General features: G+C 38.7%; 1 protein-coding gene and 1 pseudogene across 1 annotated transcript; one reads left to right on the plus strand and one right to left on the minus strand.

The window, feature by feature from the left end:
- The first annotated feature begins 7,743 nt into the window (after positions 1–7,743).
- LOC120288689 lies at positions 7,744–9,616 on the plus strand (annotated as a pseudogene).
- A 6,676-nt stretch (positions 9,617–16,292) lies between these two features.
- Positions 16,293–17,626, minus strand: LOC120288690 (protein PATRONUS 2-like). Its single transcript, XM_039302781.1, has 3 exons — positions 17,548–17,626; positions 16,864–16,913; positions 16,293–16,636 (listed from the first exon to the last, which is right to left on the minus strand). Exons 1-3 carry the CDS (start codon positions 17,624–17,626, stop codon positions 16,442–16,444), a joined length of 324 nt encoding a protein of 107 aa, XP_039158715.1. The 3' UTR covers positions 16,293–16,441.
- Between the last annotated feature and the right edge of the window lie 518 nt (positions 17,627–18,144).

Raw genomic sequence — 18,144 nt, forward strand, 5'->3', positions numbered from 1 at the left:
TATTATGCTGTTGATAGCTTCCTTGAGGTCATTTATCTGTTCGAGATAGGACCTTTGTCTAGGATCAAAGTTACAGGATTCAGTGAACCTAAAGTAAAGCAGAGCCTATGCTTAACTCGTTTTGTAAGGTAGAAATTAGGTGGTAATCATTGGAATTAGCTGTCACGTTGCTACATCCAGCTCATACCTTATTATTCACTGCTGATTATGGTCTTATTTAAGCAAATCAACACCATGGAGAACCAGTCAAACTCCACTAAGAGACTTGATATTTGATTTTAAGTGAGCATGTCATGCAGTTGAGTAGATGATGGACCTGTTCGTCTAGGCTCACATCCATAGTAATCGGTCTATGTCGAGGGATATACTGTCCATGCTTAACTCCAAGTATACAGAAAGGAGTAAAGAGTACCAGTTACAAGAATTAGGCTTGTGAGCTAGTTCAAAATTTTAAATCCGTTTCAAAAACGTCCAAGCAGCTCTTTGAGTATCTTGTCTCGGGCGCAGGTCACTTGTATCCTTACAATGACGTTCGCATGAAAAAGCTTCGTGAGTTTTGCTCTTTTCCCGAAGTTTATTGCTGAAGGACTGAATTTCAATCACCAACATTTTTGTAGCTGGAATGCGACACAGAGCCTACTCAGGACCAGCAAGCCTTCCCACAGCCCATTCCACTTGCAGTAAGTCATTTTTAAGGAGAAGATGTTTTCTATTTCTCACTGGCGTTACAAGTTCGTCGGCCCTGATTGCTTTTGGATCGGATGGCAGGAAATAATAGATTTTCTAGTCGATGTCTGGGAGCAGGAGGGCTGCAGTTGACTGTTTAGCAATTTCGGTAATATCAGCATTCTGGGCTGCTTGAGAATTCTATCATGCGAAACCGCATATCATTGTGTTGCGCATTTGACTCGACTGAATGCCCGGCTAGTCATGTGCACAGAGGGCTTGGATGTATTACCTGCCGGGCATCCACAGGAACTTGCAAATGTGTGGACGACTGAACAAAATGTTTGTGTTCGTGTCGTCATGGATTCAATTACCTTGTTTTTAGGCCCTGCAAACTTCTTTATTGATGAAGGTCTAAGCTTACATTAAACATTAACAAATTATTCAAAGCCTGAACAGGCGAAAGTGAATAATGCCATGGTACTTTGGTATATCGCCATCGAATTAGAAGAATTATCGACAACGCTAGAAATAAATTATTGACAACACTGACGAAAATGAACCTGCAGAAACATTCCACGGACGCCAGCCGAGAACTCTTTCATGAAGCTCCTTCAAGATTCACGATCCATCAACCCCTAACACCACTCCATTGTTATTTATATAATGTGAGGAAAGCATTAAAAGGTCCTAAACCTGTTGTATTAGTATCAATTCAGTCCATAAATGTGGCGAACTTTTGGTTAGTGATTTTCGGTTAAAATTAAATAATTGACTTAATTGTTACAAATATAAAAGATTTAAGACTAAAATTACCTCAATTGAAAAGTTTAGGATTAACACAATAAGTTTAGAACTTTTTTTGGTGTTTTCTCATAATGTGGAGTGCCAAATGCTCACATATTGAGCCGGCGGTTCTGCAAAAATATTCACTAATGCCGGCCAGAACCTCAAGATTCACTATCCATCAACCTGACACCAATGCAATAAATTTAGGACTTTTATAACCTTTTTTATGCTATTAGAGTACCAAACACGGAGCGATCATCACATATCGAGCCAGCGGTTCGACTGGTGTCGGTTTCCTGTGCCCAGGCCGGTTCAAACGCGAAGCATGTAGCACTCACGCGGTTGCTTCTCGGAATCTAGATGTGGGGGGGGCCTAATTTCAGCAATGTCCACGTTAACAGCAGCGAAAGGGACGGGCGATGGAGAGATGCATGAACGAGGGGGCGATGGACCCCAGTTGTCTTTCCCACTGATGGGGATAAGAAAGGGAGGCAGGTCCTTTCCAATTTGAAATGCTGAGGAGCTCCATTCCATGTCCCGCCTGACTTTTTCATCTGTTCAGTTCGTCATCCACGCAACGGTGGAAATTACAATGTGAAACCGTGTCTTGCTCTCTCTCTCTCTCTCTCTCTCTCTCTGTGTTTGGCAGGATGATGTCTAATTCCAGACATGGTCTCCTGTTGTGTTGGACTTGGGACAAGCAAGTTCGATTCATTGCTTGCAGAACTACATTTAGGCTGACCTTGTTACGCTTAGCGACGCGGAAACGTGATCTCTGGCATTGAAAGTCTGTGTGTTCAGGCTGTATTAGCTGGAAAATTTCAAAAGGAAACGTCACAATTGCTATAACTGTGGACTTCTTTTCTTCCATTTAGTGAACCTTTTGAAATTTATCAATTTATTCATTTCGGCCAAATCCTAAAATGACCTGAATGTCACCATCTTGTGATGATTGATATAGCAAACTGTGAAGACAATTGAAAATGACGAAAGAAAGTTTGTCTTTGAAAGGTTATTATCACAACCAAAGAGACCAAAAGAGAAAGCGAGGGAGAAAGATTGAAAATGGGTGCCGTAACTGGTGGTGGCGATTGGCATCACGATGGCAAGTGACAACAACGGCCACATGGAATACGAGACGCTACTCAAAGGAAGTAGAAAGAAGGAAGAAGAAAAGAAAATTTAACAAGGGAAACGCGTTTCAACCATTAAAATTTAACACGTCGATGTATCGACATTGGGTTGCATTACTATCTCAAAGTATAAGGTTTTAAGACGTAAGTTCTATCCCTTCAATTCAAAGAATACCAATCTACATCAGGATATCAGACTTAGGCTTTAGAAATATCAAGTAACAGGATCCACTTACATATTTTCTAACATATACAAACAGCTAATCACCAATCTCGATTCCCTATATTTTTTTGTATCCTTCCACTTGAGCCATGTTATGCCTGACTGAGCTCCTCTTAGCTTTCTTCTTGGTCATTCGAAAGGACGGATAGTCTAACCAAAATAAAATAAAATAAAAGCGCAGAAAACTGTCTAAAGAAGAAAATATAAATTTCTTATTTCGCCAGAGAGAAAATCTCCAAGTTGGTCATGCGAATTTGGTTAAGAAAGACTGACACGGAAGAGGATGCATGCATGTAGTGAAAATGGCATGATGGGGTTGGCCGTGATAGGTCTGTGTCGATTTTAGATTGCCATGATTCTTAATCTAATACAGACTGGCTTATGCACATAAAATTTATCTAAGGGGAACAAGGAAATACATTTTATGCTTGAATTTATTCCAGGTAGTCTCAACTTTCTCAAGGGGTAATACTTTTAGCTTGATTTTTAGAATCTTGCCCAACCTGATGGATTCCACCAAATTGGATGGCACTATCACGTCCTCCCTGAATGGGAAACTTTCATTCAAATAAGTTGAAAGTACACACGTCCTTCTGACTGCCTCAAGACATTTCAAAAGGCAAAAATGCGAATTTCATTTTATTTGAATCCTATTCGTACTTTTTATTGAAGCCATGGACATAACTGTGCCTAAGACTATCGGATCAAGAGGATTCCTTTTGTTTGTATGTGGAAGAAAACAAAGTTATAAAGTATTGACTGATTCCTTACAGAGGCATGATCGAAAAAGATTCACAAACGGGTGTTCATTTACAGCTTGCACATTTGCCAAATATAAAGTCTAAATTCCTCCACTATCTGTTTGACATTATTGCCAATAATGTATTTGACTTAAAAACATGCAATTTTCATCCTTACTATGTTATACATGAGCTCTAGAATTCTTTATTTGATCCTTCTTCCCATTTTCATCATCAACAGCTACTGTTTTGAAACTTTCTAAAATAAATTGATGTATTTCAAGGTACTTTGATGAATCTATTGTCTTTTAATTTTTCAATAGTCGTATGGACTCAAAATTTGTGGTTTTTGTCTATTTTCATAATGGTCCCAGATAGATGGGGTAAACTGACATGAAATCTTTGATGTGAAACATTAAAAACTCAAATGCCAATTAGAAATCTAAATGAAATTCTGGGCAATAAGTGTACTTTAATCCCTCGATAACTTCAGTTGTGCTGCAAAATGTGGGAAATATATTGAAATCTTCATTATATCCACTTGAGAGGCAGCCACACAATTTGGGAGAGAGATCCAAGGAATGAGACAAGTTAGTCTCTTTCTCGATGTTTTATCTATGAATTTGATTGGTAGTTACTGTTAGTTATTTTCTTGGCTATATGGATGCTAGGGCTCATCTGATCCTCCAAAAGAGATGTGGTGGCAGCCTCTCAAGAGGTTAAATTTATGAAAGATCCTTAATCCTTTTTGTTAGTCATTTTGATGTGATGTCACTGATGCCTAGGTTAGGGTCCATGAAGGGTGAGATTATCAGTATTATCTTCTTGCATATGTTAAACTAAATTTTTACCTTGCAGGTGGAAAATCTAGCCGCAAGACCCAACTACAAGAGGTTGAGCTTGAGCGACAACTAAACAGCTGAAGGAGGCAATAGCCTTCACAGAAGAGACTGCAAAATGCAAAAGCGGCAAAAGAAGTGATCAAGTCACTTACTGCCCAAGTAAGTCCGCAGTTTTTTGGTGTGTAGTTGTCTATAAGATTAGCCATTGCATAAGGTATACACTGAATAATGATGGAGTTGAAGATATCAGTATCTTGCATTACTTATGAAGTTCTGCTTCGCATCTGTATTGATTGTTGCTTCTGTTTCTGTCTGTATTCTGTCTCCTAATTAAATGAAGTGTCAAAGTCAAATACTTTTTTTTTTTTGTTAGCTGCTTTGGCGATATGATAGAGTAGTCTTCGCCTTTTCGTAAGATGCCAACTTTTGACCTCATCGTAGTGATGTGTTCCGACTGCTGCGTATATTCCGATAAGATGTCCGGTACTTGTCAGGTGTCTCAAGTCATCATGCTGAGGTCTACTGAATCTTTCTTCTTTAGCTTTATAGCTGTCCAGTTTGAAAGGTGAAACGGCAGGTTGAATGCACTTTTAATGCATATTCTTAGAAACTGCAAAGTTATGAGCTTGGCTATTGGATGTTTATTTTTGTGATGGTTCTTATTACCTATTCCCTCTTGGCCTTTGATTTTGACGGCCAGCCTTTTTATCTGCTATATAAGTTCCAGTGAGTAGCTTACAGCAACTAGTATTGCCTCAAACAAACTGTGGGACATTTGGATGGAGTTTATGCATTGATCTTATTAGCAGTTATCATCCATTGCTCTTCAACTGTTGCCATGTTTTTTCACCATTAGTGGAATTCCTCTCTCAGGGGTTTTTGATTCGAGTTCCTTACTTATGTTTTCATTGTTTTATACCATTTGAACAGTTGAAAGACATGGCTGAAAGGCTGCCATTGGGAACTGCCCGAAATGTTAGATCCCCCAGTTCTACTTCGTTGGTCTCGCCTGCTGCTTCTGATGACACTTTCCATACTTCCATGGACCGGTTGAGTGGTCAAATCACATCTCAAGAGCCAGATTTAAACATATCAAACACTAGTATCCTTCCGAATGGGTCAAGCAGTTATCACAGTTCAAGTCATAGCAGACAAGTGAATTCAGAAGCAGTTAGTAGAAACAGTACTAGAGGTAAAGAAAGTGAATCTCGCTCTGGAAAGTGAATGGGTTGGAGCAAGATGAGCCTGGTGTCTATATTACCTTTACCTCCCTGCCTGAGGTGCTAAAGATCTAAAGCGAGTTCCGCCAGGTACCTCTTCATTTTATTTATGGAAAGGAAGTCTCCTATTCTCTATGCCTTCAGCATAGGAAAGTGCCATTGAGTCTGCGTATGTTTTAATCTGGGCATCCTAGTTATGCAGTCAGCTTAAATCTGGTTTGGAGCTTCTGTTCAGAACATAAGATAATTCCTTGGTTCATTTGGACGTCAAGTTCCTGCTCATAGAATGGAACCATCTTAAAGAAGGGATCTGTCTCGTTTTTGAACTAGGTTTATTCTTGTTAAAGAGTGGAGCTCTGCCAGTTCTTTACCCTTGTCTGCTCATATTATTATAATTGAACTATTGTCTTCTTAATAATCTTTCCTTTCAGATGTTCAAGGACTGAACTATTATATTTGCATGCAAATTGGGCGCTTTAGTGAGAAACAAGCGGAACAATGGTGGCAGAGAACAGGGCAAGGGTATACGAACAGTACAATGTGCGCACGATTGACAAGTCAAGCATTGCTGGAAGTGAGGACTAGGCTTCACTGAGACACAGATATCCATTAGCCACGTAAATGAGAAGGTAAGTTTCCCGGAGTTTAGCTGCATTTAGGTCATATTCATCGGCACGAATTGGCTCTCTTATTGTACATAGAGTGCCAATCATAACCGGGCGGGTATAGAGGCAAGATTTAGAGGGGTTTGGCGTGTATTTTGGTTTTCCTTTTGTCGATGCGTTATTTGTCCTAGATTTCTTTTTACCTGGGTCACCGAGATATTTTTTTTCCCCCTGTTAGTGTGAGTTGCCTTGGGGTTGAGGGTTGAGAATTGTAAATTCTTGGTAGTTGCTGGGTCTTATTGAAAAGCAGCTACTTTGTATATTCATAAGGAAATATATCTTTGAAGAAATTGATGTTTTTGGTTCATAAAATTTAGTTCCGCCTCGTTTGGGTTCTTTTGCCTATCCTTTTGAACCCGACCACCAACTCCTGAGTGCTTGATGTTTTTTCCAAGTGGATCGGCGGAGGGATGCCGACAGGTCTCGTTCGGTTATCTACTATATATTTCATAAATTTTAAGGTTGGGATTGCTGCACATTGGTCTCCTGATCTCATTTTTTGCTGGAGAAATGGGGATCTATATGCTACCATGTATTGCCTACCAATTATTAGTTGGGGTAATTTGATTGATGAATTTGAACTATTCACTTTCAGTATTGTCGCGAAGTCAAAACCTGAATTTGAATTAGGATTAATATCGAAAAATTCAAAATTAAGAAATTTATGATAAATTGATCTAACATTAATTTTAACCACCAAAATGCTAAATTGGTATATTTATAATGAATTAATATCATGAAAAATCAAAAAAAAATTAAAATTTTAAATTGGTATACTTGTTAACTATTATGTATTACATAATATAGTAATTTTGATGGAAAAATTTATAAAAGGTAGATTTATTGTAAATGTATTAGTTTTTGGTAGTAGAACTAATCACTCTCCACCTCTTCAGTTGGTCAATCCGTCGCAAAGTTTTGTAACAAAAAACTTTATAACAAAGGTGGTAATATTTTACCTTTTACCAAAGAAAAAAACAAAGGTGGTAACTTCTGCTTGATGGTCGCGATGATTTAAGTTCTTCGAATCTTCTCATGACCACTCTGGGTCTTATGAAATGCCGGAGGATAGATCCTTTCACTTATGTGTACCTTCAAATTGCTGTCGGCTGTGGGTCACCAAAAAATACAAACAAAGGTGGTAATCAGAAGGGGCAGTCGCTCGACACGAGAGATTTAACTCCTCATACATCGCGATTTCTCATGCAAACCTCCGACGCTGTTCTCGTTCTCCGAATCGCCGCTTTGGAATGGTGGTCAGAAGATTATCTGCTCTGTTGAGAGCGTGCACCTCGTTGACTCGGGGGCAGAGTCATCCATCAGAAGATAATATCTCTGCCTCCGTAACAACCCCCGCCCTGTGCAAAGACCTCGTGAACTTCTACTTCTCCTGCCGTTCGTGCCACGCCGCGAGGCTCGTGTTCCGGCACCGGCCCAGGTCTCGTCGTCGGACGTCTCGGTTTGAATTGCCTTCGTGGCCGCTTTCAAGAGCTGCATGTTCTCTGAAGCCCTCGAGCTTTTTCGAGAGTTGCTGGCCGACCCATTTGTGGAACCGGGACGTTTATACGTACCCAAATGTCTTGAAGGCGTGTGGCGGTTTGGGGAGCTGGCTACGGCGAAATGATCCATTGCGGGTTGCTGAAGACTGGGTTTGTTTTGGATGTGGTCGTCATGAGCTCTGCTGTGAGCATGTACGCGAAATGCAACATGTTTCGACAGGCCACCCGGCTGTTCGATGAAATGGCGGAGAGATGTGGTGTGTTGAATGCTGTCATTTTTGTTATTATCAAGATGGGCAGGCGGAGAAGGCTTTGAATATTTCGAGAGAATGAAAGATGCTGGGTTTGAGCCCAATTCAGTGACTCTGACTACTGCGATCAGTTCATGTGCTCGGCTTCGGACCTAGAGAGAGGGAAGAAGATTCATGAGGAGTTGGTTAAAAGTAGATTTAAACTCGACGGTTTTGTCTGCTCTGCTCTTGTCGACATGTACGGCAAATGTGGATGCTTAGAGATCGCTAGAGAGATATTTGAACAAATTCCACAGAAGAATGTGGTTGCCTGGAATGCAATGATCACGGGATTTAGTCTAAAGGGTGATAGTGGATCGTGTATTGAACTCTTAAAAGGATGAACGAAGGAGGAGTTAAAGCATCATTGACTACCTTTTAGCAGTGTGCTTGCAGCTTGTTCAAGGTCAGGCCCACCTGCTGCATGGAAGGTTCATGCATGGTTATATAATCAGAAGTGAAATTGAGGTTGATATCTTTGTCACCTGTTCACTCATCGATTTTTATTTTAATTAGTGGGAAGGGTTACATTGGCAGAAAATGTATTTAGGGATATGGAAAAGAAAATATTATCTCTTGGAATGTTATGGGATTTCCGGATATCTGAAGGTAGGCAATTACTTGAGGCTCTTGCATGTTTGATGAAATGAAAACAGCTTGTGTTGCACCAGATGCTGTCACTTTCACTAGCATTCTGTCGGTTTGTTCCCAGCTGGCAAGCTTTGGAAAAAGGTAAGGAGATCCACAATTCTGTAATGGAGAGTAAGTATAGCAAAAATGAAATTGTCATGGGACGCTTCTTGATATGTATGCTAAATGCGGTGCTGTGGATGAAGCAGTTCAAGTTTTCAAGCAGTTACCAAAGAGGGATCTGATGTCATGGACTTCTATGATCACTGCTTATGGGTCCCATGGTCAAGTCAAGCCTGGAATCTTTTTACAAAATGAGGCAATCCAACATTGAGCCAGATCAGGTTACTTTCCTGGCAGTATTATCAGCTTGTAGCCATGCTGGACTGGTTGATCAAGGTTGTTACTATTTTGACGAGATGATCAATGTGCATCGTATTAAACCTGGCATTGAACATTATGCTTGTCTGATAGATCTCCTTGGACGTGCTGGAAGATTACATGAAGCTTACAGATTTCTGCAAAGAGCCCCGGAAGTTTCTGGAAATCTTGAATTGTTAAGCACTCTATTCTCAGGATGCTGTTTGCACAAAGATCTAGAATTAGAGAGGAAATTGCAAATGCTGTTGCTAAAAACCAATCCAGATGAATCAAGCCTCCAGTTATATAATGTTGTCAAACTTATATGCTTCAAGAGATGGGATAAAGTACGAGGTGAGATCAAAAATGAAAGAACTGGGATTGAAGAAGAATCCTGGATGTAGCTGGATTGAGATTGACCAGAAGATTCAATCTTTTCTTTGTAGGCGATAAGTCACTCCCACTGGCTGAAAAGGTGTGCGACTGTCTCATGCTTCTCAGTAGTCAAATGGAAAAGGATGAATTGGCTCCATCACGAGATATTCCACAGAACCTGTGAAGAATCTGACTTCTAATTGTGCATGTTAAACAAGACTAGTGGACAATTACTTCCCATTCCTCCTGGGTTCAAGACTTGGTGGTAGATCAAGGAGGGTATCCAAGTTTTCATCAAATTTATAACGAACTGGAGCAAAATACACTAAGGAGATTGTCTCGGCAGTGCTTACAGTTATTCTTCTGGTTACACTAATATCTGCCTTTCCAGAAGGACACTAACAACAGCAGCATTGTGATAAATTATGCTGCGATATAGGACAACCAAGGAAAATATTCTTATTATCATGAGAGGCTACAAGTGGTTTTTTTTTTTTGAGCCTGTCGTGCCTAAATGTGAGAGCTTCCACTGCAAATTGCTTGGGAGAATTAAGACTGCAAAAAGGAAAATTGAAGAAACTTGAATAATACTTTGTACAGCAGTAAGTTTCTCAGAATGAGTTCTAACCATGCGGAAAACACTGGTTGCCAACTGATTTGATTTTGTGGGCAAGCTCTTAGAACTGCTCTTTGAAGATAAAATTAACAGGGTATTTGTAGAGAAAATACTATTCTACAAAATGCTTAAGAATATTTCAATAGCTTCTGAATCCTGTTCAAGAAAAATCATAGTTTTCCTCCTTTCGCATCATTGTGTTGTTTGCATCAATATAAAGGAAGAAGTGTGTTGTAAAAGAATTTCATTCTCTGTTCCATTGCTTTAAGATTTATCTGCCTCTGAACTTGAAACAGTACAAAACAGCTTCTTAACTTGCTGCAGTCCTGACAAAATGTCGCCTATCTTGGGGTTATTCTCGTCACCTTCAACATTTGAACTACTATTAATGCACCATATAGCAATTTCCCCAAATTTTGCCAAAGCCCTCATCTTGCTATTTTCGGGGGGAATACCCAACCTTCTGTCTAGGCGGTCCTGACCATCAACAAGCTCATTGATTTCTTCACGGCTCCTCAAGTTTCTATTCTCCAGAGGCTCCCTCTTAGAAGCTCTAGCATCAATAGACCAAAAAGTTCATACGTCTTCGGTCATTACTATTAGTTCTTCATCATCACTTCCATCAAAATACAACAGAACTGAAAACCACCCAGCTTTTGCATTGCAGAACTCATCAAGTAAAATGTTGTCAGATGTAATGTTGCCATGACATTCTGGTGGATTGATGTGCATGTGCAGCATTTGGATTGTCGAGGATATCTGCATTGCTATCATTAACCTCTTCTCCCATTCTTCTACTGTTTCTCCTTTCTCTCTCAAGTTAGCTCAGACATCCCTACTCATGAACTCAAAGACCATATACATCGACTCTGAAATCTATGTCTGGTATTTCCATCAAGGAAATTATGTATGAATAAGAAGAAGTTTTGAGCAATATTTCTTCTTCTACTTTTTTGCTGATTTTAAGAGAATGTATGAGGAGTTGAATGTCAAGTTCTCCCTATTTCAGCTAATGTTCAGCAAATGCAACTTCAAAGAGAATAATTGGTTGTGATGGGATTTTTTTAGGAGGTCTAGGCCCTGAATATGAACTTGTTAGGTCTCAGATTTTGGGAGGAGAGACTGCTGCATCACTTGCTAATACATTTGCACGGGTTCTTCGAGTATCTCGTGACTCTTCTCAGGCACATCTATGATAAATAGTTTAGCTCTTGTGTCCCAATCTAAAATTGGCAGCGTATTAGATGGAGGAAGTCATGGGGGATATGGTGACTGGTGGCCGAGGGGAGGCCAAGGCATAGGAGCAGGAAGAGGTCAAGGTCAGCATAATGATAATGGACAATCTTATATGTTTGCTGATACCTCTAGTGGTCACACGTAGATGTCATTATTGTGGCAAACCCTGATCATATTCAGAAATTTTTTGCTACAAATTACATGAAAGACCAGCATAGCATAGTTTATAATATGCATCCAATGCTGATCCTTCTCCACAGTCTTCTCAAGGCAAGGTAGTTGTTATGTTTGTGGAGGAATTTGCTCGATATAACCAGTTTCCAAATTTCACAGCCTCTTCTTCCTTTGCTACTTTGGTTCATCCTTGGGTCATTGATTCAGGGTTTCTGATCACATGTCGCCTTTCAAATATATTTTCCACTCTTACTCCATCTTCATCCATAGTTACCTTAGCCGATGGATAATCCACATGTTAAGGGGTTGGCATCCGTTGACCCAACTCCTTCATTGCCATTGTCTTCAATCCTTTATTTTCCACAATTTCCATTTAACCTCATGTCATTCAGTAAATTAACAAAAATTCAGTGTTTAGTGACATTCTACCCCGATTCTCCTGTATTTTTCAAGATTTGGCCATGAAGAGAACAATTGGTAGAGGACGAAGGTGGGGGAGAGTTTTAAGTGCTGGAAGACGTCCTTCAATTGCTTGCCCTAGTGTTACATCACTACATCAAATTCATTGTCATCTTGGTCATCCTTCTTACATAGTTTTCAAAAGTTAGATTCTAGTTTTCTGCTTCTCTTTCTAGTCTAGAATGTGAGTCATGCCAACTTGGTAAATTACATTGTATTAGCTATCTCATTCGAGTCATTAAACGAGCAACGCTCTTTTATTAGTTCATCAAAATATTTGGGGTCCTTTGTCATGTGGTTTTCAATTTGGATTTTCGATATTTTGTTACTATTGTTAATGACTACCAAGAGTTACTAGGTTATATTTAATGAAAATTAAGTTTAGAATTATTTTTCATATTTCGTGTATTTATATATGAAATTCATACTCAATTTGGTGTGCATGTTAAAGTTTTGCATTATGATAACGCTAAGGAGTATTTTTCTGCACCATTCTCTAATTTTATGACACAGCATGGTATGATTCATGAATCTTCTTATCCTAATACTTCTCAACAGAATGGTGTTGCTGAAAGAAAGAATCAATATTTGTTAGAAGTTACTAGATCTATGTTATTTGAGATGAAGGTCCCTAAAATCTGCATATGATTCATGAATCTTCTTGTCCTAATACACCTCAACAAAATGGTGTTGTCTGAAAGAAAGAATTACTTACATTTATCAGAAGTTACTAGATCTATGTTTTGAGATGAAGGTCCCTAAAATCTTTTGGTTAGATGCCATTCTAATCGCATGCTATCTTTACTAATCACATGCCTTCTTCTATATTGCTGGGTGGCATTCCATTTTCTACTTTTGTTTCCAAAATGAGTCTGCTGTTTGTCTTACCACCTCGAATTTTTGGTCGCGTTTGTTTTGTTCGTGATCATCAACCTAAAATATCAAAACTTCATCCAAAGGCCATCAAGTGTGTGTTTATGGGTTATTCTTGTACTCAAAAGGGGTATCGTTGTTATTCTCCATCATTAAGAAAATACTTTATAACTGCCGATGTCACATTCTTTGTTCCTTTCCTTATCATGATGTTCCAATTATTGTGTTTGAATTGGATGAACACTTATATGTGATCACCATTCGATCTACCACTTCAATAGTTTCATCAATATCTCCACAAGAACCGCTCCCTCTCTAGGTTTATACTTGACGTTCTTGAGCAGTTACCGCTCCTCCCCGTCTCTTGTCACTACTATGTCATCTTTTGCATTAGATCCACCATTAGACTCTTCTCCCATGTCTAATCTTGATCTTTTTATTGCTCATTGAAAAGGTACACGTGCGCTTGTACTCAACATTCTATTGCAAATTTTATCTCTTACTCTTCTATGTCTCAATTCTTTTCGGTCTTTTTTATCTACTGTTGAACAACATCCTATCCCTAAGTCTATAGCTGAAGCATCACAAAATTATCCTATCCCTAAGTCTATAGCTACATCACAAAATTTGACAGAGGACACCGATGGAAGAAGAATTAAAGGCTCTGGAAATGAATCAAACATGGATTTGTATTTTCTTTTAAGAAAAACTGCTATTGGTTGTTGATGGTGTATGTCGGAAGGTCAATCATGATGGTTCTTTGCTCGCTAAAAAGCAATGGTGATTTGTTGCCAAAGGGTATGCCCAAGTGTATGGGGTTGATTGTTTGGACACTTTTTCTCCTATTGCAAACTTACTGTCAATTTGATCTCTCTTTGTTGCCACAAATAATCGATCCTTATTTCAGCTTGATGTTAAGAATGCTTTATTGCATAGTACTGTTATATGGAGCAAATCCTCGGGATTTGTTGCCTCAGGGGAGTCTGGGATTGGTTTGCAAATTAAAAAAAAAAAAAAAATCTTTATATGGTTTGAAGCAATCTCCAAGCATGATTTGAAGATTTTATGAGGCCATACTTTCTTTTGGAATATCGAGATGTGAAAATGATCACCCTTTCTTTTTATAAACATTCAAAGGGGAGACAAACCTGTTCTTGGTTATATATGTTGGTGATATTAGCATTACGAGAGATGACTTGGTTGGTATAATTGAGCTAAAGATCTATCTTTGGTACCAGCTTAATTAAAGACTTAGGAAAATTAAAGTATTTTCTAAGAATTGAAGTTGCACAATCAAAGAAATGTATTGTTTTTGTCACAACGAAAATATATATTGATTTTTTTACTAAGACAGTATGGGGATCAAAGCTTTGATTCACCTATGGAACAAGGAGCTAAATTGATCGCTAAGGATGGGAGATCTTTGATAATCCCGAGAGATATAGAAATAAGATGGATAAGTTGAATTATCTTACGCTTACTCATCCAAATATTGCTTTTCCAATGGGCAGTGATAAGCCGCTTTTGTCTCCCTCGAACGCCTCATTGGGACGCAATTATTCGTATATTGCGCACTTGGAAGAAAAACTCCAAGGAAAGTGATTATTTATCGTAACCACAATCATAGCAAAGTTGAAGGATTTTCTCTCGATGTTAATTGGGCAGGGTCTCCAAATGAAAGGAGGTCAACCACAAGTTATTTATTTATTTTTATTTTTTTGGTACCCAAGAAGGGAAGGGGAAAAGAAGCGGAGTAGGTCAACCACAGGCTATTGTACCCTAGTTAGAGGGAATCTAGTATCATGAAAGAGTAAGAAATAGAGTATTGTTGCTCACTCCAATGCCAAGTCAAAATATAGAGCCAAGGCACAAGTGATGTGTGAATCACTATGGATTCAATAGTTATTGACTGAGTTAGGTTTCAAAGCTTCAACACCTATGACCCTATGGTGTGATAGTAAAGCGCATATAGCCTCAAATCCCGTGTTTATGAGAGAACAAACACATTGAGATTGATTGGTATTTTATTCGAGAGAAGTTGCGTAATGGATTGATTCTTCCAAGTCATGTTTGAACTAGTGAACAACTTGCAGATATTTTTACTAAACCTCTAGGTAATGGAGGATAGATTATATTTTGTAAATGCTTCCGCATGATTAATATCTATGCTCTAGCTTAAGGGGGAGGTTAGAGTATGAGGGTAAAATAGTCTTTAGGAGCTTTAGGTTTATTTATGTATATATATAGAACATTACTGAATAAAAAGTAGTATTTTTCCCCCCTCACACTTTCCAACCAACAACTATATGGAGGAAGTCAAAGAATTAATGGCATTTCTTATGATTGCTTTATCAGATTCTGCCATTGAGGACCAAACCACAGAACAGAAACAGTAACCGGTTGTGTCATGATCTTGCCCACTATAAGAGAGGCCATTGAGCTGTCATCTTGAGATAGACAAGGAAACTTCGGGTGGAAGAAAGAAAAGTAGGGTAACTATGAAAATGCCCACCATTTGTTAGGCTATGTAATTACAGTAGAAGTTAACAGAGTTTGAGAAGATGGCGAGAAGCATCTTAGTGTTCTTGGTTTTGAACTAAATAGAGCAGCATCCGTCCTGTTGCTGAAGTGAAGAATAAGAGCAATTCAACAGTAATGGTCAAGAAAGCAATTCAATGGCCGGCCTGCAAATAAAATACGAGGCTTATGGCAGAAAAATACTTCACAATATAATCGGCAATGCTCACTAGTTTCATAAGTTGACCAGAAACAGAGACAAAAACCACAATTCTTATGACAACCTGTTTTGCTTAAGTCTCTGAAGAAACTTTCGAGGCATCACTTTTTTTGTTTCCCCAGAAAAGTAGAAAACTCCTGACGAATAAACTCTGTAGTATGCAGGGACACGCATGCAGCCAAAGGTAGGACGTAAGAGTTAGTGTTTTATCTGCAAGTGAAGTGCAAAGGAACCTAGATGCAATTTTGAGCCATCCATGCATAATGCCAAGAACTGCCACGATGGTGCAGAAATCACGTCTTCAGTCCGGCAGAAAACTATTATTTTTTTAGAGTCACGTGGATATAATTACGAAAGGCGACAACAAAAATTTGGGACACAACAGAACGAGTTGAACTGGTCAAGCGATAGAAGACGGTTAATGCATTCAATGCGATTGGAATCGATAATTGGAATCATTCAGACAGTATCGATTCCATTAGGCTTCCGATGATCTCTGCAATTGTCACAATGACCTACTGAATGAGGTCACAATGACCTACCGAATGAAGTCATTTCGAGATTTCAACTGGCACCAATCACCGTGGCCAAAAATTATGAAAAAATTGCACACCACCCATGAACAAAAGGTATGGCAAGAAGATTAGAAAAGATCATAAACCACTGTGCACTATCCATCCTCGACTTCTTTGGTAAATACCATAGATTAGTTCAAATAGACTTTTTGAGAAGACACTAAATAGATGAATTAAACAAAACACATAATAAAGGAAGACGCCATTGCAGCAATATTTATTGCTGTCACCGAAATTTGGCATATTAGACTAGAAAATCATAGTAGTGAATTACAAAAGTCCAGTACAAGGGCTGCTTGCAATAAACAAGCAGATGCTGCCAAATAAAAAGAGTAAAGTTCAAAAATCAGTCTCTTGCTTGAGGAGAAATTCCACATCCTCAAATCGCCATGCATATTCACAAGATGTGGGCGTGTCCCAGAGCATCGGCGAACATGGAGGAGAACTCCATTGTGTTGAATATTCGAAGTAATCAGAAAACTCATCCATGGGAAGTTCAGATGGCTCAGGGCAGCGAGGGCTATCATAATCAGCCTAACATGAGAAACATATATAGCAGAAGAAAATCAATAAGCAACAAAGAGTGATAGTTAGAAATATCATTGATAGGCACAATGTAAAGGAAGAACTTTTAGGTAGGAAACAACGAATTTGGTAAACCAAACTACTACATATGCTCTGCTACTAACAATCCATAGAATAACGTGTGCTTTGCAATGGCCGAAAAGAAAGAAAAGATGCCTTATTTGCTGATGGAGTACCTCAGCCTTCGCCTGTTCATATTCTGAACGTTCTGCAGTAGACACAGAATCTGGCAAAGAAACTAAAATTATTTCTTGTTCCATTAATAATCATTGATAAGGAAAGATGTAAAATGCAGAATCAGAATACATAGTCAAGATCATTGAATGAAGATAGGCCTGTTAAAAGTCTTCAACTTTTCATAATTTTCTCATAAATAATGCCAATTCGAGCCAAATCTTCTGCATCCTTTTATATGGGTAATTTAAGGTCACTCTTGGACTAGAGAGGCTTCTGCTCTATTCAGTTTAGTTTCTGGAATTTCTGCTTGATTGTGGCAACAGGATAATGATATATTAAACATAAAAATGGCATGAGAAAAGTGTGCTTCATACCAATCGTAGCTTCTGTCATAATGAAGTGCAGTTTCTGCAAAGATAGCATAAACTAATCTGATCTGAATTTCTTAAAACTTCCTAAGCAATCATTAACTTAGTCAAACGTATTGCTGCGCTATATTCCTAAGGGATTACAAGAAGCACTGTACAAAGAGCCTATCCAGTAAATTGACTGGTAAGTGTAAACACAAATATACCTAAATCTAAGATGTAAGACCTTAGCTCAAGCATTGCTGCATAACATACCATGTCAGCAGGGATGTGAACTTCCAATCTGAAGTATATTTTTGTAAAAGAATCAATTACCATGACCAGGAAGAACCAAGTTCAAGTCAAAATTGTTGAAGGCTGCTTGTTGTGCCTCAATGCACTTTTTGGTGGTCATGCAAAAACATCTCCCTCAGCTACATTAAATTCTTTTCCTTCTGTGGATCTTTTCTTTATTGATGCTTCAGTATGAAGGGATGATTTGTTTGTAATGTCCTGTAAAGTTTTTTACGACTTCCCAAACCCCTTCATTCTCTTTGAAACAGTCTTAGAACTCCTAGCTGCTCCATCAACAGTACTCTCTAGATAGAAATTAAACAAGTAAATTAGTGATCTTCCAAATTACTAAGAGAATTGACCAAATACATAGTTCCAACATATGTTTATGAAGGACCGATTGCACCTCTGTGGTGCAAGAGTGTGTGCATAATCAGACCTTTAAATGGGATCACCTATCATATTGTAGCATTTATTCCAAATGTAACAGTTATTCACAATTGAAAATTAGCTCAAATAGAAAGAGAAATAATACTTTGTGACGAGCAACTTGATTCTCATCCTGAACAAAACAGCAGCCCCTGAGTGACCCGACTTGCCATCGCTGTCTTCAGCTCTAAAGGGAGCAAAGCTTGAGGG

The sequence above is a fragment of the Eucalyptus grandis genome, chromosome 10 (assembly GCF_016545825.1).
Source record: "Eucalyptus grandis isolate ANBG69807.140 chromosome 10, ASM1654582v1, whole genome shotgun sequence".
Lineage (NCBI taxonomy): Eukaryota > Viridiplantae > Streptophyta > Magnoliopsida > Myrtales > Myrtaceae > Eucalyptus > Eucalyptus grandis.